Genomic DNA, 23,011 nt, shown 5'->3' on the forward strand with positions numbered 1-23,011 from the left:
GACGGGACAGAGTGAGACTGATGATAGAGAGTGATGGTACAGAGGGAGTCTGATGATGGAGAGTGACGGGACAGAGTGAGACTGATGTTGGAGAGTGACAGGACAGAGTGAGACAGATGAACAAAGAGTGACGGGACAGAGTGAGACTGATGAACAGAGAGTGACGGGACAGAGTGAGACTGATGATGGAGAGTGATGGGACAGAGTGAGATTGATGAACAAAGAGTGACGGGACAGAGTGAGACTGATGATACAGAGTGATGGGACAGAGTGAGACTGATGATAGAGAGTGACGGGACAGAGGGAGACTGATGAACAGAGAGTGATGGACAGAGTAAGACTGATGAACAAAGGGTGATGAAACAGAGTGAGTCTGATGAGCAGTGAGTGTTGGGACAGAGTGAGACTGATGATAGAGAGTGACGGGACAGAGTGAGACTGATGATAGAGAGTGACGGGACAGAGGGAAACCGATGATAGAGAGTGATGGGACAGGGTCACACTGATGTTAGAGAATGACGGGACAGAGTGAGACTGATGAGCAGTGAGTGACAGGACAGAGTGAGACTGATGATAGAGAGTGACGGGACAGAGTGAAACTGATGATAGAGAGTGACGGGACAGAGTGAAACTGATGATAGAGAGTGATGGGACAGGGTGAGACTGATGATAGAGAGTGATGGGACAGAGTGAGACTGATGATAGAGAGGAACGGGACAGAGTGAGACTGATGAACAGAGAATGACGGGACAGGGTGAGACATGATAGAGAGTGATGGGACAGAGGGACACTAATGAAGAAAAAGTGATGGGACAGAGTGAGACTGATGATAGAGAGTGACGGGACAGAGTGAGACTGATGAACAGAGAGTGATGGGACAGATTGAGACTGATGAACAAAGAGTGATGGGACAGAGTGAGACTGATGAACAGAGAGTGACGGGACAGAGGGACACTGATGAACAGAGAGTCACGGGACAGAGTGAGACTGATGAGCACTGAGTGACAGGACAGAATGAGACTGATGATAGAGAGTGACGGGACAGAGTGAGACTTGTGAACAGAGAGTGACGGTACAGAGTTAGACTGATGAGCAGTGAGTGACTTGACAAAGTGAGACTGCTGATAGAGAGTGACGGGACAGAGTGAGACTGATGAACAGAGAGTGATGGGAAAGAGTGAGACTGATGATAGAGTATGACGGGACAAAGGGAGGCTGATGAACAGAGAGTGACGGGACAGAGGGAGACTGATGAACAGAGAGTGACAGGACAGAGGGAGACTGATGAGTGGAGAATGACCGGACAGAAAGGGACTAATAAACAGAGAGTGGCAAGAGAAAATGAAAATTAACATATGAAAGAATGCCAGTGGAGCTGCTGCCTTCCAGCTCCAGAATCTGGGTTCAGTCCTGATTTCAGGTGCTCTCTGTGTGGAGTTTGCATGTTTTCTCCTTGTGACTGCATATGTTTCTTTTGGTTGCTGAAGATTCCTCCCATATCTCAAAGACATACAGATTGGTAATTTAATTGGCTACTCTAAATTGCCCCTCACATGTAGGTGGATAGTAGAATGTCGGGGGAGTTGATAGGAATGTGATTAGGATATGTTAGAATCAGTGCAGATAGCCAGTACAGGTTTACTGGGCTGAACGCTTGTTTCGTGCTGTGAGATTCTGTGGCTATGAGAAGGCAGCAGGCATTTCAATTGCAGACGTATCTAGGACCTGGTTCTGGAGTAGAGCACAAGATGGTTCTAAGATGCTTTGAAACCTCTACGTCACTGTTGAGCAGCTTGTGTTGTTACAGATCCGCTGGAAGGAGTGTCTCGATGACCTGGACCGCTGCCTGCTGTCAGTAGTGGGTGACACTCTGCTCTCGGCCGCTTGCATCACCTACTATGGCCCATTCACTGCTAACTACAGACAGAGCCTGCTGAACCAATGGAAAAGCTTTTGTACAGTCATCCAAATCCCAGTCTCACCTGACTATGCACTGATCCCAGCTACAAGCGAAAAGAACGAGGTAATGTACAGCCAGTATCCATCTGAACCCAACGTGTGAAGATCAATGGCTCCAAGAGTGAATCATCTGGGATTGAGACCAACGTAACTGTCAGCTGCACCTGAATGGATTGGGGTGGTATTGTGTCTAGATAGACTTCTCAATGCCTTAGTAAAACAGCCAGCATAATCAATGATCTCACCCTACAGTCTCTCTTCTCCCACCTGTCATCAGTTAATGAAATATTATTCAAAATCCATGTAATGTGCATCACAGGTAAACAGTAAATAGCTTGCTATCCTAGTGACGAGACTTTGATGCAGCTATAAGGAAGGCAAGACAATGGTCATAGTTCATTGGGAGATTGAGGAGATTTGGTTTGTCAATTAAAAAACTCCAGCTTCTTCAAATGTACCATGGAGAGCACTGGTCTGGTATGAGGGTGGGGGCGGGGTGCGGTGCTACAGCACAAGATCAAAATAAGCTGCAGAAACTTGTAAAATTAATAGGCTCCATCATGGATACCAGCCTCCAGTACCCAAAATATCTTCAAGGAGCGGTGCCTTAGGAAGGCAGCATCCATCATTAAGGATCCCCACCACTCAGGACATACCCTCTCACACTGTTACTGTCGGGAAGTAGGTGCAGAAGCCTGAAGGCACACACTCAGCGACTCAGGAACAGCTTCTTCCCCTCTGCCATCCGATTCCTAAATGGACAATGATCCCTTGGACACTACCTCACTACTCTTTATTTCTGTTATTTTTGCACTATTTAGTTTAACTGAACTATTTAACAAACATATATATGTAATGTAACATTATTTTTTCCTTTATATTTATTTATCATGTATTTCATTGTACTGCTGCCATAAAGTTAACAAATTTCACTACATATGCCAGTGATATTAAATCTGATTTTGATGGCAAAGTATTCATTAGTCTCACAGTCCGAGGGAAGAAGCAGTTAACCAGTCTACTAGTTCCTCTGATGCTTTGGTACCTCCTTCCAAAGAGTAGTGCTTCAAAGAGATTGTGGATTGCGGTTATGTTTTGTAACTCCAAAACATAAAACGAATCAAAAGAAAAACGTGGAGCTGGGAATAACATGTCCACTTCATTCTTTACTTTAGGGAGATGTGCACGTATGATGTGGTGGGGTAATGACGTATGCTGTTCACGTGCTTTCACATATAAGCTGTAATGAATTATGTAACAACAAAGAGTGCTTAATCAACCAATATATTTACAATATTACTGAAATATTAAATACACAACACTCCTCCCTGCTTAGCTATAAACTCCATCTCAATGTAGAATACATCTCAACTTGTATTCATATACATACAGTATGCTATATCATAAAACTACTATACAGACATCCACAGCATAGTAAATTGTAAATTGTCCCATTCAGGCCTAAGGATTTAATTACTGTGGATGATTTCTTGCTCTTGTGGGATAATGCTTCTCACCCTCTGCATGCCAGCTTGGCTGAACAGGGTAGCACTTTTAGTAATACATTAAGACAACTGTGCTGCTCCAAAGAACACTATATGAGGTCATTCTCACCCTCGGCTATAGGCTCTATAATGAGTCAGCCTATACCTGGGGAAGTGATGACCCTCTCCTGTTAGGCTGTTTGTGGTAACTTTTTTTTGTTCTTTCTACTTCTCTTCCAATATTTATATCTGTGCACTTGTAATGCTACTGTGACATTGATTTCCTTTGGGATCGATAAAGTATCTACCTATCTATTTAGCTAATGTCTTTCTTGACAAAGGAGTCACTTTGCTTGGCCGGTGAGACTTGTGGCTATGAAACAATCTCAGGTTTTGGGGCTTCCTCCATGGTGGTTGTAGGAGTTGACTTTGGGACTGCAGGAAGTGGTTCTGACAGCTCTGGACACCTTTCTTCTCTAACAATTGACTCTGCTCTCAGTGACTGATCAATGTGTCATCTCCAGATGACATCAGACTCAATCTCCACTGTGTAGGAGAGAGGTCCAGTTGTGTCCCTAATCTTTCAAAGTACCCACACTTGATCACCTCTGAACTCCCTCTACAGAACTGCTTGACCAAGAGTGTAACATTGAAACTCCACGTTTGAGGAGCCCTCAATTTGTCTCAGCTGTTTGTCCTGTTATACTCCTTCTGAGATTGTTTTCGAGGAGATCCATCCATGAGTTCAACGGACAACCCAGAAACAGCATAGCTGGTGAGTTGTTGTTGTTGAGTATGCAAGGAGAAAATTGATGAGCTTCTGATTCAGTGTTAGTGTAATGTGTTCTGCTGACATTGCTTACACTACATTCTTTGGACTCTGAATAAACTTTTCCTCCAAGCCATTTGTAGCTGGTTGGTACGGTGCACTGTATGCTGTTTACTGGTTTCTTAAAGTTGTCATAGCCAAGGGCGGTAGTTGAGATAAGATCTTGCTGCCTATTGAATGCTCCCTATGGCATGCATCTCAAATGACCTCTGACAACCAAATCCAACCCCTGGCCTGCACGTGTGGCTTAGCTACTAAGCCTGGTGGAACCATTTCTACTGACAGGACAAGGAGCAAATGCACATTACTGTTGCTTTAAAACTAGTCGCTTCGAGTAGATAGGGCTCATCAGCTGTGGTTGGCAGCTCATCTAGAAGGAAAGCATTGATCTCAAACCTCCACTGCCTTGCAGCTACACCCACTCTTGGGGAAGGCTTTGGGAGTAAACCTTGAGGATGAGTCCGGAGCTGGATTCCCTCAGGCAGTCCTGCATTGAATTTAATGCAGACTGGCAACTGCTGCAATGCTGCTGGTGTCAAACTCTATCGGTCCCTGCTTTTCCTTTGGATTCATCAGCTGCAAGGAGAGGGGGAGCCTGCTACATGGGTAGAAGCTTGCTCTCCGTATCGTACTACCCTGGCTTGTGCAATGACTTGCATATCATAGAGACCTCTGGGACGCAACATCCATGGGCAAAGCAATAGCAGATGGAATACAGTATCAGGAAGTGTATGGTCATGCACATTCGTAGAAAAAATGAAAAGTTTGACTATTTTCTAAATGGAGAGAAAATACAAAAAACTGAGATGCAAAGGGACTTGGGAGTCCTTGTGCAGGATTCCCTGATGGTTAATGTGCAGGTGAGTCTGTGGTGAGGAAGGCAAATGTGATGTCAGCATTCATTTCAAGAGGACTAGAATATAAAAGCAAAGATGTAACGTTGAGACTTTATAAATCACTGGTGAGGCTTCTCTTGGAGTATTGTGAGCAGTTTTGGGCCCTTTATCTTAGAAAGGATGTGCTGAAACTGCAGAGGGTTCAAAGAATGTTCACAGAAATGATTCCAGGATTGAATGACTTGTCATATGAAGAGCGTTTGATGGCTCTGGGCCTGTACTCACTAGAATTCGGAAGAATGAGGGATGGCCTCATTGAAACATATCGAATGGTGAAAGGCCTTGAAAGAGTGTATGTCAAGAGGATGTTTCCTTTGGTGGAAGAGTCTAAGACCAGAGGATACAGCCTTTGAAAATGGAGATGAGGAATTTCTTTAGCCAGAGAGTGGTGACTCTGTTGAATTCTTTGCCATGGGCAGCAATGTATATTTATGGCAGAGGTTGATAGATTTTTGCTTGGCAGGGCTTGAAGGGATATGGAGAGAAGTCAGGAGACTGGGGCTGAGAGGAAAAGTGGATCAGCCATGATGAAATGGCAGAGCAGATTCGAAGGGCCAAATGGCCTAATTCTGCTCTAATATCTTATGGTCTCATGGTAATACCACTACATCATTAGAGAGCGTCTCACTAGAGTAAGATGAAGCAGACATACTTTCCCAGGTTCCCATCTTTTTTCTTTTGTTTAGTATTTGGAGTTACAAAACATAGCAGGAGAGGTCTGTGATTATGCTGGCTACTTTACTGAGTCAGTGAGCGGTATAGACAGAGTCCATGGAGAATCAGAGTCAAGTTTATTATCACTGCTTTATGTCACATGAAATTTATTGTTTTATACTGTACAAAGCCATACAATTCATATAAATTACAAAATAGATTAATAGTGTAAAAAAGAAATGAATAATGAAATAGTGTTCATGGGTTCATGGATCATTCAGAAATCTGATGATGGACAGAAAGGACTGTAGCCTCTTGCAATCCTATGCATTGGAGGCCCTATACCAAGTTGTGATGAAACCAACAGAATGCTCTCCACCATACATCTATGGAAATTTGCCAGAGTCTTTGGTGACATACCAAATTTCCTGAAATTCTTAACAAAGTAGAGCCACTGACATGCCTTCTTCATGATTGCATCAGTATGGTGGGTTCAGACATATCCTCTGAGATGTTGATATCTAGGAAGTTAAAGCTGCTCAGCCTTTCCACTGCTGACCCTGCAACAAGATCTGGTATGTGTTCTCTCAATTTCCCTTTGCTGAAGTCCACAGCCAGTTTCTTGGTCTTGCTGATATTGATTACAAGTTTGTTGTTGCAACACCACTCAACCAGCTGATCTATCTCACTCCTGTATGCATTCATAATCATATAAGATTTTACCAATAACAGTCATGTCATCTGAACATTTATAGATGGCTTTTGAGCTGTGCTTAGCCACACAGTCAGGAGTGTAGACCAATGGGCTAAGCACACATCCTTGAGTTATGCCTGTGTTGTTAACAATGAGAAGATGTAATCACCAATTTGCACTGACTGTGGTCTCCCAATTAGAAAGTCAAGGGACCTTAAGGGGAAGTCAGTTGCTGAGGGAGGTACACAGGGTAGGCTGGTTTCTATGATGTGCTGAGTTATGTCTAAAGCTATCTGCAGGATTAATTAAAGCCTCACCAGTAATGTCCACAACCCCACAAATGTATTGAGAGGTCTTCAAGTGCAGTACTGAGGTAGGCAAGGATGAGGGGAATACAGGAGACATTGGCAAAAAGTATGAAATACTGGAAGTTAGTGGGGGAATTTGTGTCACTGGAGGGTGGACGGCTAGGAATAACTGAGGGGCCAGTGAATGAGCAAATACTTCTCAGGATCAAGCTGGGAGTGACTGGAGCAAATCTTCAGAGAATTGGTAATTGGTTTGATATTGTCAAATGTAGCAATATACAGTGAAGAGCTTTGTTTGTGTGCCAGTAAATCATTGTAAACTCAATGGTGAAAGTGATTGGAGTTCATCTAGACAATAGGGAAAGGCAAAGAGGAGTCAGTGATGTGGCAGAATTGGCGGAAGTGTGCAAGATGTCACTGGAGAAACTGATGGGTTGAGAGGGAGGAGGGATGTTTCCTATAGTGGCGGAACCTAGGACTAGAGGGGATAGTTTCAGAATACAATGTTGTCCCTTGAGAATAGAGGTGAGGAATTTCTTTAGCCAGAGGATGGTGCATCTATAGAATTCATTGCCATAGATGGCTGTGGAGGCCAAGTCATTGGGTATATTTAAAGTGGAGTTCGATAGGTTCTTGATTAGTAAGGGCTTCAAAGGTTATAGGGAGAAGGCAAGAGAATGGGGTTCAGAATAAGCCAACATGGAATAGTGAAGTTAACTCAATGGGCTGAATAGCCTAATTCTGCTCCTTTGTTTTATGGAGCAAAGAGATGGAGATGAAAGGAATCACTAAAGAGATAACACAAACAACTTGAGAGTGATTCATATGTATAATTACAACATCAACACTCTAGTGTTAACAAGCTATTCAAGAACGTCAGGGTAATGCAATATACTTTCTGACCAGGTTCGCAATTTGCAGAATAGGGGTCTGCCTCCTGACAATTACTCAACAGAGAATGCCATCCTGGTGAAGATGGGCGAACACTGGCCCTTACTCATTGACCCACAGGGACAGGCTGTCAGATGGATCAAAAAGATGGAAGGAGAGGACCTGTGCGTCCTTTTGGCCACACATCACAATTACATGAACAAGATGTCGAACGCCATTCGCATGGGGCATCCAGTCCTATTGCATGTAAGTGGACCATGGGATTCGTGTAAGCCTCACGTTTTGTTTCACAATATTTTTTACTTAAAAACACATCTTAAATTAAAATTACTTCACAGAGTCATCCAGCATGCACATATGCCTTTTGATCCATTATGGTTGCACTGACCACTAACCACCCATTTGCACCCATCTTACATTGATCCCAACCTACCATTCCCCATGGCTCTGGGTTGTGGGAGAAAACCAGAGCAACAGGGGAAAGCCATATGGTCATTTACTCCACACAGACACCATGCAAGGTTGTGATTGAGGCCAGGTCCCTGGTATGGTGATGCAGCAGGTCTACTGGCTGCACTGCTGTGATTTCTTCAGTGCTCTCCAGCTCCTGCAGCCCCATTACCCTAGACAAAGCCGCATATGTTGTACACTCCTTCACGCCAGACAGGAACAACCATAGCGAGGACACGTCCCCACAAAAGCCCATCACTGCACCTTGACCAGGTCCAGGAGCACCTTGACTGGCTCATCTCTTTCTGCATGAGAGGAGAAACTGGTGGCCTTTGAATTTCTCTCATTCCTTGTGGATGACCTGCCTGAGGACCTAAAAATGCAGTCAGCCTACACTTAGTATACACAGGAAATGGTGACACATGAGTCTGCAGATAATGGAATCTAGAGTAACCCACAATCTCAGGTTGAACATAAGCAAGTTTCCTTCTGTAACCTCCTCCTACACCAGCCATATTAGGAGTTGTTAGTGGAAAGGAAAGATACTCCAGAGGTTGCTCTTCCTAAATTGGAGCAGGACAATTATGACTCTGATCCAATCTCCCTCAGATAGTCCTATTGGGAGAGGAGAAGCTGACTCTGTGAATGTATGATTGGACAGTGTGAAAAAATCTTCATTCTGTGCCTGACTGTGGGAGAGTGTGGAGGGGTCCTCATTCTGAGTCTGACTGTGTGTGTGTGTGTGTGTGTGTGTGTGAGAGAAGGGACAGTGTAGAGGGAGCTTCACTGGCTAGCCTGTCTGACTGGTCTGTCCCTGCCCTGTCCAATTTGAGGACAAGGAAGATGAGAAGGAGAAATAACACTTGTGAAAAAAAAGGTCTCCATGTTTGACAGGATGTCACTGAACAGCTGGATCCCTGTCTGAGACCAATTCTCTTGCGGAACATTTGTACTCGGGCAGAACAGGACTTCATCAAGATTGACAACACAGAAATAGAGTACAACCCCAACTTCAGGTAACTCACACATATGTTTGTTTCTCTCTCTCTCTCTCTCTCTCTCTCTCTCTCTCCCCCCCCCCCCCCCCCATCTCACTCTCTCACTCATGAGGGCCCGTGGTCAGTTCCAGTCCAGTGGGTTCTCAGGTGACTGACTGGCATGTTGCCTCCTGGGTACGAGGGTCAAAAGTGTCACTGCGCAATATTCTGAGAAAGAGAGCAAACAGTCAGATGGCATGCTCCATATTGGTACTGGTGACACATGAAAGAAAGGATGACCTGCTCCAGGCAGACTTCAGAGCTGGGAAGCAGATTAATAAACAAGAGTTCAAAAAGTCATTGAGTTGTATAGCATAGAAGCAGGCGCTTTGATCATTCATGCTTATCTATAACTAATCCCATGCTGTATTAATTCCATATTCCTCTGTGCCCTGCTCATTCAATTATCTGTCCAGGTGCCTCTTACATGTGGTTACTGTTCCTACCTTCACCAGTTCCTCTTTCAGCTTTTTCCAGACACCAACCACTCTGAGAAAAATATACCCCTCAGATCCTCTTTAAGTCTTCTTCCTCTCACAAACCCATGTCTCTAGCTTTAGACACTTCTACCATGGGCAATAGTCTCTATCTATGCCTCTCTTAATTTATCTACCTCTATCATATCACTTTCCAGTCACTTCTGTTCCAGGAAAACAGCCTATCCAATCTCTCCTCATAACTCAAGTCCTTCAGTCCCAGCAACTTCCTTGCATGTCCATTCTGCACCATCTCTATCTTAACCACATTCTTCTTATAGAACAGCAATCAAAACTGACACAATACTCCAAGTGTGGCCTAACCAATGTTCTGTATTACTCTAACATGACAAACATTCATTGCACTCAATTCCTCGGACAATGAAGACAAGAATGCTAAATGCCCTCTTCACTACCCTGTCTACCTGCATTTCCTCTCTCAGTGTATCTCTGTTCAACATTCCCCCAGTCCCGATCATCCACCTAATATGTTCTGTCCTGGTTTAACTTACAAATTGCATTACTTTGTATTTGTTTGAATTAAATTCCATTTACCATTCCCTTGTGATTAAGATCTGCTAATTGATTGAAAAACCAAATGGTTGAAGAGAAGTATCTGTTATTGAACCTGAAAGTGTGGGACTTGAGGCTTCTCTGCCTTCTGTGAGAAGATGGCATGGCCTAGATGGAGAAGATCTTGGATGAATTTTTCCTTCTTGAAGAAGCACCCCCTGTAGATATGCCAGATTCTGTCATAAAAGGGTGTAGAAGACAGACGTCAGGATGATAATATACAAGGAATTTAAACAGTGGGCAAAATCAATTATAGACCAAAATAAAGGCCTGGTCTGGACACAAAGGCTGTGGCTGAGTACCAAAGGGGTTTTCAGAAGAGAAGGTGGTTGATACATGGATGAATAGAGTATCAGTAATGAAAGGGCGTGAAAAAGCATGTATGTCACCAGGTCCAGATAGGATATATCGGTTGAAACACTGAAAAACAGGAGTAGGGTCATGAAGGAATTGAAATCCCACTGTAAATACTGTGTGCAGCTCTGGTCTCCATATCTGATACTCTTAGAATCAGTGCAACAAAGATTCACCTGATACTGAGATTGAGATGTTGCATTCAGCAGGATTAGAAATGATGAAATTTGGAAGAATCAGTGATGGTATCAGTGCAATGTGCCTGATTATGAGAGAAAGTGACATTCCAAAAGGTTGCTGCACTACAGTTAGTGCCAGAATCTCAGCATATTAGGTCTACAGAGATTTGATTCCACAGAGGATTAGAATTTAAGTTTGGTCCTGGTACAAGTGTTGATCCGGCCAATGTTCCCAGTCCTTGATTTTAACCAGCACCTTCCCTTGACAAAGATAAGTCGAGGAGAGGGTGCTGGTTCCCTGGATAGTACACCAGAGTCCAGGCAACTGCCAGCTGGTTGGAGGTAAAATTCTGTAGCCCATTAGTGCCTGAAGTGTGAGTGTATTCATTGTGTGTTAACAATGTCTCTGCAGGTTGTACATGACCACCCGCATGTCCAACCCAAACTTCCTGCCAGCCGTCTGCATCCTGGTCACACTAATTAACTTCACAGCGACATTTGAGGGGCTTCAGGAGCAACTGCTGTCCAGGGTGGTGAAACGGCAGCATCCTGAGATGGAAGAGAAACTCGGGCAGCTGCTGCAGAGCACTGTCCACGACATGGGCACCCTGCAGGACCTGGAGAACAGGTCGCTCTCCCTATTGCAGAAGTCTGAGGGTAAGGAAAAAAGGACAGCATGTGAGGTTCTCCTGTGTTGGTTGGGTTGTACAAAGCAACAGTTATCATGCTGAGGGGCTGACAGCAGGCACAAAGAGCAATTATCTAATTAGACTCAATTGACATAGATGAGTAAATTGGTTTAATGTCACATGTACCCAGGTACAGTGAAAGACCTTGTCTGCATGCCATCCGCACAGATCATTTCATTACAGCAGTGCATTGGGGTAGTACAAAGGAAAAGCAATAACAATGCAGAATAAAGTATTCTTTCTTTATTCTGACATTAAGTTGCAAGGAATAATGATGTAGACTATGAGGTCAAGAGTCCAACTTATCGTATGAGAGAACCATTCAATAGTCTTATAACCAGGTTATCAAAGTTGTTATCATGATGTGTGCCTTCAAGCTTTCGTAACTTCAGCCCAATGGGAGTGGGGAGAAGAGAGGATGTCCAGGGTGGGTGAAGTCTTTGATTATGTTAGCTGCCTTACTGAGACAGCGAGAAATTGTGGGGTCCCTGTCCCACCCACTGTAGTGTGTCTGGTACATAGCAGCACACAACAGATACCTCAGAGAATGGGCCACTGGCTATACAGGTTTTTATATCCTAGAGTCGCAGGGCACTCTGGTGCTTCAAATAATCAGTAATAGAGTCTCAGAGTCGTACAGCTTGAAAACAATCTTTCAACCCAAGTGGTACATGCCAACCAAGGTTCCTATCTAAACTATCCCATTTGGCCAATATCCTTCTAAACCTTTCCTATGCATGTACCTATCCAAGTGTTTTTTTAAAGTTGGACCAAAGGGCTTGTTTCAATGCTGTATAACCCAATGATTATAACTTTGACTTTATGTATGAAGAAAGATTGAGAACATTGGACTAATACTCTTTGCAGTTTGGGATATTGACAGGCTAGATACTGAGAGGATGACTCCTCTGCCTTTGATCAAGTCTCACTTGGGATTTGGGGCAAGTCAGCAAATCAGATCAAAAATTGACTTTGCAGTGGGAAACAGAGAATGATTATCACAGTGGGTTGCTTTTTTAACCGGACTCCTCTGACTAGTGGTGTCGCACGGAGGCAGCTGCTGGGACCTTTGCTGTTTGCACATGAATGATCTGGATGTGGATAGTGGTGGTATGGTCAGTCTGTTTGACCACAAAATTGGTACCATTATTCACAGTGTGGAGGTAGTCCTAAAGTACAGGGTTATATCTATGGGCTATGAAATGGCAGATGGATTTTAATCTAGACAAATAGGAGGTGATGCATTTAGGAAGTGCTAATGAGGTGGCACATACACCATGAATAATGAGGTCCCAGGGTGTGTTGAGTAATAGAGGAACTTTGGTCTGCAAATCCAAGTTGTCATCACAGATTGATGTAGTGCTTAAGAAGTCACATGAAATACTGTCCTTCATTAGTCAGAGCACCAGATACAAGAGCAAGAAGATTATGCTCCAAATTTATATAACATTTGTGAGACCTCAGGTGGAGTACTGTGTGCATTTCTGGTCACCACACGATATGGAAGACAGTGGCAGAGGATGCAGAGAAGATTCACAAGGCTGTTGCCTGAAATGGAGTATTTTAATTATGAGGAGAGACTAGAGAGATGTTTGCCTGGAGCAGAGGAGGTTCAAAGGAGACATAACTGAGGTAGATAAAATTATGAAGGGTATAGGCAGGGTAGAAACATAGAAACATAGAAAATAGGTGCAGGAGTAGGCCATTTGGCCCTTCGAGCCTGCACCGCCATTTATTATGATCATGGCTGATCATCCAACTCAGAACCCTGCACCAGCCTTCCCTCCATACCCCCTGATCCCCATAGCCACAAGGGCCATATCTAACTCCCTCTTAAATATAGCCAATGAACTGGCCTCAACTGTTTCCTGTGGCAGAGAATTCCACAGATTCACCACTCTCTGTATGAAGAAGTTTTTCCTAATCTCGGTCCTAAAAGGCTTCCCCTTTATCCTCAAACTGTGACCCCTCGTTCTGGACTTCCCCAACATCGGGAACAATCTTCCTGCATCTAGCCTGTCCAATCCCTTTAGGATTTTATACGTTTCAATCTGATCCCCCCTCAATCTTCTAAATTCCAACGAGTACAAGCCCAGTTCATCCAGTCTTTCTTCATATGAAAGTCCTGCCATCCCAGGAATCAATCTGGTGAACCTTCTTTGTACTCCCTCTATGGCAAGGATGTCTTTCCTCAGATTAGGGGACCAAAACTGCACACAATACTCCAGGTGTGGTCTCACCAAGGCCTTGTACAATTGCAGTAGTACCTCCCTGCTCCTGTACTCGAATCCTCTCGCTATAAATGCCAGCATACCATTCACCTTTTTCACCGTCTGCTGTACCTGCATGCCCACTTTCAATGACTGGTGTATAATGACACCCAGGTCTCGTTGCGCCTCCCCTTTTCCTAATCAGCCACCATTCAGATAATAATCTGTTTTCCTATTTTTGCCACCAAAGTGGATAACTTCACATTTATCCACATTAAATTGCATCTGCCATGAATTTGCCCACTCACCCAACCTATCCAAGTCACCCTGTATCCTCTTAGCATCCTCCTCACAGCTAACACTGCCGCCCAGCTTCGTGTCATCCGCGAACTTGGAGATGCTGCATTTAATTCCCTCATCCAAGTCATTAATATATATTGTAAACGACTGGGGTCCCAGCACTGAGCCTTGCGGTACCCCACTAGTCACTGCCTGCCATTCTGAAAAGGTCCTATTTATTCCCACTCTTTGCTTCCTGTCTGCTAACCAATTCTCTATCCACATCAATACCTTACCCCCAATACCATGTGCTTTAAGTTTGCACACTAATCTCCTGTGTGGGACCTTGTCAAAAGCCTTTTGAAAATCCAAATATACCACATCCACTGGTTCTCCCCTATCCACTCTACTAGCTACATCCTCAAAAAATTCTATGAGATTCGTCAGACATGATTTTCCTTTCACAAATCCATGCTGACTTTGTCCGATGATTTCACTGCTTTCCAAATGTGCTGTTATCACATCTTTGATAACTGACTCCAGCAGTTTCCCCACCACCGACGTTAGGCTAACCGGTCTATAATTCCCCGATTTCTCTTTCCCTCCTTTTTTAAAAAATGGGATTACATTAGCCACCCTCCAATCCTCAGGAACTAGTCCAGAATCTAACGAGTTTTGAAAAATTATCACTAATGCATCCACTATTTCTTGGGCTACTTCCTTAAGCACTCTGGGATGCAGACCATCTGGCCCTGGGGATTTATCTGCCTTTAATCCCTTCAATTTACCTAACACCACTTCCCTACTAACATGTATTTCGCTCAGTTCCTCCATCTCACTGGACCCTCTGTCCCCTACTATTTCTGGAAGATTATTTATGTCCTCCTTAGTGAAGACAGAACCAAAGTAATTATTCAATTGGTCTGCCATGTCCTTGCTCCCCATAATCAATTCACCTGTTTCTGTCTGTAGGGGACCTACATTTGTCTTTACCAGTCTTTTCCTTTTTACATATCTATAAAAGCTTTTACAGTCAGTTTTAATGTTCCCTGCCAGTTTTCTCTCATAATCTTTTTTCCCCTTCCTAATTAAGCCCTTTGCCCTCCCCTGCTGAACTCTGAATTTCTCCCAGTCCTCAGGTGAGCCACTTTTTCTGGCTAATTTGTATGCTTCTTCTTTGGAATTGATACTATCCCTAATTTCTCTTGTCAGCCACGGGTGCACTACCTTCCTTGATTTATTCTTTTGCCAAACTGGGATGAACAATTGTTGTAGTTCATCCATGCAATCCTTAAATGCTTGCCATTGCATATCCACCGTCAATTCTTTAAGTGTCATTTGCCAGTCTATCTTAGCTAATTCACGTCTCATACCTTCAAAGTTACCCCTCTTTAAGTTCAGAACCTTTGTTTCTGAATTAACTATGTCACTCTCCATCTTAATGAAGAATTCCACCATATTATGGTCACTCTTACCCAAGGGGCCTCTCACGACAAGATTGCTAATTAACCCTTCCTCATTGCTCAAAACCCAGTCTAGAATAGCCTGCTCTCTAGTTGGTTCCTCGACATGTTGGTTCAAAAAACCATCCCGCATACATTCCAAGAAATCCTCTTCCTCAGCACCTTTACCAATTTGGTTCACCCAATCTACATGTAGATTGAAGTCACCCATTATAACTGCTGTTCCTTTATTGTACACATTTCTAATTTCCTGTTTAATACCATCTCCGACCTCACTACTACTGTTAGGTGGCCTGTACACAACTCCCACCAGCGTTTTCTGCCCCTTAGTGTTACACAGCTCTACCCATATCGATTCCACATCTTCCCGGTTTATGTCCTTCCTTTCTATTGCGTTAATCTCCTCTTTAACCAGCAACGCCACCCCACCTCCTTTTCTTTCATGTCTATCCCTCCTGAATATTGAATATCCCTGAACGTTGAGCTCCCATCCTTGGTCACCCTGGAGCCATGTCTCTGTGATCCCAACTATATCATAATCATTAATAACAATCTGCACTTTCAATTCATCCACCTTGTTACAAATGCTCCTTGCGTTGACACACAAAGCCTTCAGGCGCTCTTTTACAACTCTCTTAGCTCTTATACAATTATGTTGAAAAGTGGCCCTTTTTGATGCTTGCCCTGGATTTGTCGGCCTGCCACTTTTACTTTTCTCCTTACTACTTTTTGCTTCTACCCTCACTTTACACCCCCCTGTCTCTCTGCACTGGTTCCCATCCCCCTGTTGTGAACTAACCTCCTCTCGCCTAGCCTCTTTAATTTGATTCCCACCCCCCAACCATTCTAGTTTAAAGTCACCTCAGTAGCCCTCGCTAATCTCCCTGCCAGGATATTGATCCCCCTAGGATTCAAGTGTAACCCGTCCTTTTTGTACAGGTCACGCCTGCGCCAAAAGAGGTCCCAATGATCCAAAAACTTGAATCTCTGCCTCCTGCTCCAATTCCTCAGCCACGCATTTATCCTCCACCTCATCGCATTCCTACTCTCACTGTTGCGTGGCACAGGCAGTAATCCCGAGACTGAAGGAATCTTCTCCTTTTATCGGAAGTGAATAATAACAGAGGATATAGATTTAGAGTAAGGGGAAAGAGATTTGGAGGGGACATGACAGGAACCCTTTTCACCCAGTGAATTATGAATACCTAGAATACACTGCTTGAGGAAGTGCCAGAAACAGAGTTGCTGACGGCATTGAAAAGGAGTTAGACAAGTCCCTTGAATTACTCAGACATAGAAGCCGATGGATCAAGTGCTGGAAGATGGGATTAATACAAATGGATGTCCAGTGGATGGTGTGTTTCCATGCTCTATGATTTTATGTCTCTGGAGTATCTGGAACAAGAATAAGGGTTCACCCATTTCACTTGGAGGTGAGCTGAAATTTCTTCTCTTAGAAATTTCTCTCTCTGGAATCCTATTCCCTCAGAGAGCTGAGGAGGCTGAACAAGAAGGAGGCTTCCCTTGTTCTACCTCAATGTGTAATGATTTGATCTAAATGACCGGTATGCAAAATAAGCCTTTCACTGTATCTCAGTACATGTGACAAAAATAAACCAATTCCAGGTCCAATATGTAAAAGGAAGACTGACAGAAATTTAAATAAAGGAGTCAATGTGATATTCAGGCCAAGGATGAATGTCAGTGATGTTAATGAATGGAGGTGCAATTTCAAGGGCCCTCTTGTACTTATTCTTATGCCTTAAGGAAGAAAAGGGACGTGGAGATTTTTTGGAAAATATTTCAGGCCTTAGGCAGATGAAGGAACAGCCAAATAAAACTGGAGTTTTGAATGGGAGGAACTCTCAAGATTGAAGAGTTCGATTCGGTTCCTGAAGTAGGAACCTTTCTATCAATGCAGTATTTTCACTGTGACTCTTCCTTGTTCTAGGGAACATCTTAGATGACCAGGACCTCATTGATACCCTTCAGAAGTCAAAAGACATGTCCAAAGAGATAAAACTTCGCATTGAAGCCTCGGAGGAGAACGAAAAGAAAATCACAGCTGCTCGCCAGAAGTACCTTCCTGTGGCAACACAAGGTTCCATTTTGTACTTCGTGATTGATGAATTGTCGCAGCTGAACTGCATGTACCAGTTCTCTTTGCACTGGTTCATGAAGATATTCGCTGAGTCTGTGGGTGACATTCACAAGCCACTCACAAGGATGCCACAGTTGGGCACAAGTCAAAGTGCCTCTTTGCAACAATCCAGATGGTTCAGAAGTTCTACCAGCACACCACTGCACTCCAGCTTCAACTCGTTCCTCCAGAACAAGATCAAAATACTTACCAAGAATGTTTACAAGGTACAACACTGCCGAAAACATCAAGAGACAAGACTTCAACACCATTCTACCAAACATCACCACCACAGGCAATTCGAATTGATCAAACTCCTTCCTATTCACTTGCTCTGCAATGCGTTTGAGGGACAGAAGCTCAACAGGTCTCATTCTTCACCCGAGTCATTTCCACCCTTCATCAACTCACTCAATGTATTCTTATCAGCCTTTCTTATTGCATCCTTCCCAGACTCAATAAGTAAATTCATCCTTTTGTGTAGAATTCCAATGAATTAAACCTGGAGGCTGCAAATGTAGAAAACCCGAAAGGAACAAAATATGCCCCTATTTATAAAAGGAGGGAGGGAGAAATCAATTTCCCAAAGTAAGGAACCTGATAAACGGAGGGCAGCATACATAGTTCCCCCTTTTTAAGGAGCCGAGTAAAGCCTATTAACTCTAGACCTTTGAGCCTAACATCAGAAGTAGAGAAGATACTGGAAACAATTCCGAGGGACCCATCGAAGACAGCTAATGTAGATATCTTTTCTGACCAATTTGATTAAATTCTTTGAGGAGTGTATCAATGAGAACGGCAGAAAATTTAATTTACATAGACATTGTTAAGGCTTTTGCAAGGTATCTCATGGGAGACTGGTTAGGGTGCATGGGATCCAAGGCAAGTTGGCAAACTGGATATAAAATTGAATAGGAGACAGAGGGTGATGTTAGAAGATTATTTTTGTGATTGGATGCCTGTGATTAATGGTGTCCCATAAGGATTTTTGGTGGGATGTTTGTTGTTTGTAACATATCTGTACTACTTGGATGTGGATGTGGGAGACATGATTGGTAAGTTTGTAAATGACACGTAGATTGATAGAGTTATTGATAGGTTGGGAAGGTATCTTAGGCTACAGAGAGATATTGATGTATTGGTGAAATGGACTGAAAATGTCCAATAGAGTTAAATCTAGTCAAATGTGAGATGATGAATTTTTGGAGAATTAATGAGGCTGGAATATACACCATGAATGTTAGCGTCTTAGAGGCTGTTGAGGAACAGAGAGCCCTCTGAGTACAAGATCCTTGAAGGTGGCAATGCAGGTAAATAATGTGGTTAGGAAGGCTTATGGGATACTGACATTCATTAGTTGAAGCAATGTATGCAGAAGTAGAGAGGTGTTGTTCAAACTTAATAAAAACTAGTTAGACCTCAGCTGGAGTACAGACCTCAACAAAGAAAATTTGTGATAGTAATGGAGAAGATGGAGAGGAGATTCACCATATTGACTCGGATGGTATAGTTCAGTTATGAGGAGAAACTGGGGAAGCTGAATCTATTCTCCCTGGAGCAGACAAAGGTAAGAGAGTACATGGTTGAATGATATAAATTTATGAGGTGTATCGATAAGAGTAGACTGCTGTGACTGACTGAACTGAGTCATTGGAGAGAGACAGAAGTTTGTGATAGGGAAGTCTTTATTCCACACAGTTGACCTTCTGGAGAGAATCTCATTCTGTTCTCACACAATGTTTTATACTTTATAAGCACAAAAACAACAGTAAACAATTAACTGCAGTGTCAATGGCTATAATTACTTGTTTTAACATTCTGAATGTAGGCAGGTTTGCACCTTGCAGAATTACATATTTGCAATGCTAACACTTCCCAACTAGCAGAACTCCTTTGAATATTCATTACAGATGGCTGGTCCAAAAGCTGCTGAGCACAAACTCCGGACACCCAAAATATGCCTATTTTGTTGCAGGGTTGACAAATGGCTCTCTGAATATACAACTATTGAACAAACCATACATTGTGGCAGGTTTTCATGCTGTAAAAATTAATCTTTCTATATATTTCTGAACACAAGAAGAATGAAAATGCAGGGACAGTGTTGGGTGGTGTGAATGGTATACTGTACAGAGTGGCAGTATGTAAGGGTTGTACAAGAAGTGGATAATCTCATCTTTCTGTCTCTCCCCCAAAAGCTGGTCCAGTTTGCCATCTTCACGGATCACCAGCTCTGCTTCTCCTTTATGCTGTGCACCAGCATCATGCGGATGAACAAGATGGAGGAAGGTGGCCACAGCTCCATGGGAACCCTGCCAGAGGCTGAGTGGCAGATCTTCCTTCATTCAGAAGTGCTGGCAAAAGTGGACCATGGACAGAGATCCCAGGACACACAGAGTACAACCCCAACAATCTGTTGTTTGAATTCTGCTGTGGGTGTTGGGGTACAGTGGGAGTAATCCCTGTCCCTCTCCCCAGTCTCTGAGGATATTGGGGTACAGTGGGAGTGATCCCTGTCCCTCTCCCCCACTCACTGTGGATATTGGGGTACAGTGGGAGTGATCCCTGTCCCTCTCCCCCACTCACTGTGGATATTGGGGTACAGTGGGAGTGATCCCTGTCCCTCTCCCCGGTCACTGTGGATATTGGGGTACAGTGGGAGTGATCCCTGTCCCTCTTCCCACTCACTGTGGATATTGGGGTACAGTGGGAGTGACCCCCATCTCTCTCCCCGGTCTCTGTGAATATTGGGATACAGTGGGAGTGATCCCTGTCCCTCTCCCCGGCCACTGTGGATATTGGGGTACAATGGGAGTGACCCCCGTCCCTCTCCCCGGCCACTGTGGATATTGGGATACAGTGGGAGTGATCCCTGTCCCTCTCCCCGGTCTCTGTGGATATTGGGGTACAGTGAGAGTGATCCCTGTCCCTCTTCCCACTCACTGTGGATATTGGGATACAGTGGGAGTGATCCCTGTCCCTCTCCCCCACTCACTGTGGATATTGGGGTACAGTGGGAGTGATCCCTGTCCCTCTCCCCCACTCACTGTGGATATTGGGGTACAGTGGGAGTGACCCCCATCTCTCTCCCCGGTCTCTGTGAATATTGGGGTACAGTGGGAGTGATCCCTGTCCCTCTTCCCACTCACTGTGGATATTGGGGTACAGTGGGAGTGACCCCCATCTCTCTCCCCGGTCTCTGTGAATATTGGGATACAGTGGGAGTGATCCCTGTCCCTCTCCCCGGCCACTGTGGATATTGGGGTACAATGGGAGTGACCCCCGTCCCTCTCCCCGGCCACTGTGGATATTGGGATACAGTGGGAGTGATCCCTGTCCCTCTCCCCGGTCTCTGTGGATATTGGGGTACAGTGAGAGTGATCCCTGTCCCTCTTCCCACTCACTGTGGATATTGGGATACAGTGGGAGTGATCCCTGTCCCTCTCCCCCACTCACTGTGGATATTGGGGTACAGTGGGAGTGATCCCTGTCCCTCTCCCCGGTCACTGTGGATATTGGGGTACAGTGGGAGTGATCCCTGTCCCTCTTCCCACTCACTGTGGATATTGGGGTACAGTGGGAGTGACCCCCATCTCTCTCCCCGGTCTCTGTGAATATTGGGATACAGTGGGAGTGATCCCTGTCCCTCTCCCCGGCCACTGTGGATATTGGGGTACAATGGGAGTGACCCCCGTCCCTCTCCCCGGTCTCTGTGAATATTGGGATACAGTGGGAGTGATCCCTGTCCCTCTCCCCGGTCTCTGTGGATATTGGGGTACAGTGAGAGTGATCCCTGTCCCTCTTCCCACTCACTGTGAATATTGGGATACAGTGGGAGTGATCCCTGTCCCTCTCCCCGGTCTCTGTGGATATTGGGGTACAGTGAGAGTGATCCCTGTCCCTCTTCCCACTCACTGTGGATATTGGGATACAGTGGGAGTGATCCCTGTCCCTCTCCCTGGTCTCTGTGGCTATTGGGGTACAGTGGAAGTGATCCCTGTCCCTCTCCCTGGTCTCTGTGAATATTGGGGTACAGTGGGAGTGATTCCTGTCCCTCTCCCTGGTCTCTGTGGATATTGGGGTGCAGTGGGAGTGACCCCTGTCCCCTGAGGGCCTCAGAGCACAGTGAGAATGTTCACTCCTCTCCACACCCTGTGAGTGTCAGTGTACGTGGAAACGACTCCTCTGCCTCTCCTTAGTCCCTGCCAATGTCGGTGTACAGTGGCGGAGGGATTTCTGTCCCAGTCTCCGTTCCCTGAGGATGTTGGTGTAGGTTGGGGGGATTTTTCCAACTCATGTCTTCGACATATTGCTGAAGACATACTGGGACGATACCTTTGATATTATTTCAACTGTTTTGAATATTGATTTACAACCTCATCCTATTACTGCAGTCTTTGGTTTACCAGTGATAGAACAACATCATCTGACCCCCTCAGCTTGTCGGATGATTGCTTTTGTTACACTAATGGCTAGAAGATCCATACTATTGAATTGGAAAGAGATTAGTCCTCCTACAACATTTCATTGGTTTTCTCAAACTATGTCTTGCTTAAATTTAGAAAAGATTAGAAGCGACATTTACGACCCTTCTATTAAACTTGAAGAGATTTGGAGACCATTTATTCAATACTTTCATATGATGTAATTTGACCCTTTCCAATTCTATTTTGTTACTCCATGTTCGGGGAGAGGAGCGGAGTTAACAACACTAATGGTCTTATCTGAGGTATCATAATAGCCCATTCTTTTACTTTTTTTTCTTTAGTTTTCTTTTAGTTGGGTTAGATTTTTTTTCTTTTGGGGTATAATTTTTTTTCTTTATTCATGATATTTTTGTATTTTCACTTTATATTCTCCTATATTATATTTGTATTTTTTGAGATTTTGGGAGGCTCATTAAATATGTGTCAATTGAGCTCATGTCTTCGACATAAGTCTGATGGGTCTCAGTGATTGTCACTCTCTGGGGGGGTGGGGGACAGTAATAGTGGTCTATCTGCCATACTTTGATTAAGGAAAGTTATTATTTATTGTACAGGTCTGGAAGAGAATAAATGGTTTAAGCAAAGTGGTAATGCTCAGTGGATGTCTGAAGCCATCTGGAGTCAGTGTCTGTACATTACCACTCAGCTGACCCCCTTTGCGCTCCTCTGTAGATCCCTCAATAGCCAGCCTCAGCAGTGGGAAGACTTCCGCCAGGCTGAGGAACTCCACCACTTCCTGAAAACTCCTTTCCGCAAACAGATGCCACTCTCAAAGCAAGGTAAATTGCGCAGTGGAAGCTGCGCTTCTGCTACAAGGGGCAGGGTGATAACTGGATTGTTTGCTGGCACCTGGTGCATTTGCTGGTAATTGAAGTGTGCACTGTTAACTCAGTGGGTGCTGATAGCTGTTGTGTGTGCTGGGAATGAATATGCATGCTGTTTCCTAGTGTATGTGTTTG

At 44.2% G+C, this 23,011-nt stretch overlaps 1 protein-coding gene across 2 annotated transcripts in view; it reads left to right on the top strand.

Annotated features, from left to right (window-relative positions):
* The first annotated feature begins 1,630 nt into the window (after nt 1-1,630).
* LOC140191469 (dynein axonemal heavy chain 6-like) overlaps nt 1,631-23,011 on the top strand; it is a 91,076-nt gene continuing 69,695 nt past the window's right edge. For both annotated transcript variants that reach the window (XM_072248916.1, XM_072248923.1), the window contains exons 1-7: nt 1,631-2,023; nt 7,731-7,961; nt 9,060-9,181; nt 11,197-11,441; nt 17,377-17,792; nt 19,764-19,962; nt 22,607-22,831. In XM_072248916.1, the coding sequence (XP_072105017.1) occupies nt 7,800-7,961; nt 9,060-9,181; nt 11,197-11,441; nt 17,377-17,792; nt 19,764-19,962; nt 22,607-22,831 (1,369 nt within the window). In that variant the 5' untranslated portion in view covers nt 1,631-2,023; nt 7,731-7,799. The remainder of the gene's footprint in view (nt 2,024-7,730; nt 7,962-9,059; nt 9,182-11,196; nt 11,442-17,376; nt 17,793-19,763; nt 19,963-22,606; nt 22,832-23,011) is intronic.

This window comes from Mobula birostris, chromosome 2, assembly GCF_030028105.1.
Source record: "Mobula birostris isolate sMobBir1 chromosome 2, sMobBir1.hap1, whole genome shotgun sequence".
Lineage (NCBI taxonomy): Eukaryota > Metazoa > Chordata > Chondrichthyes > Myliobatiformes > Myliobatidae > Mobula > Mobula birostris.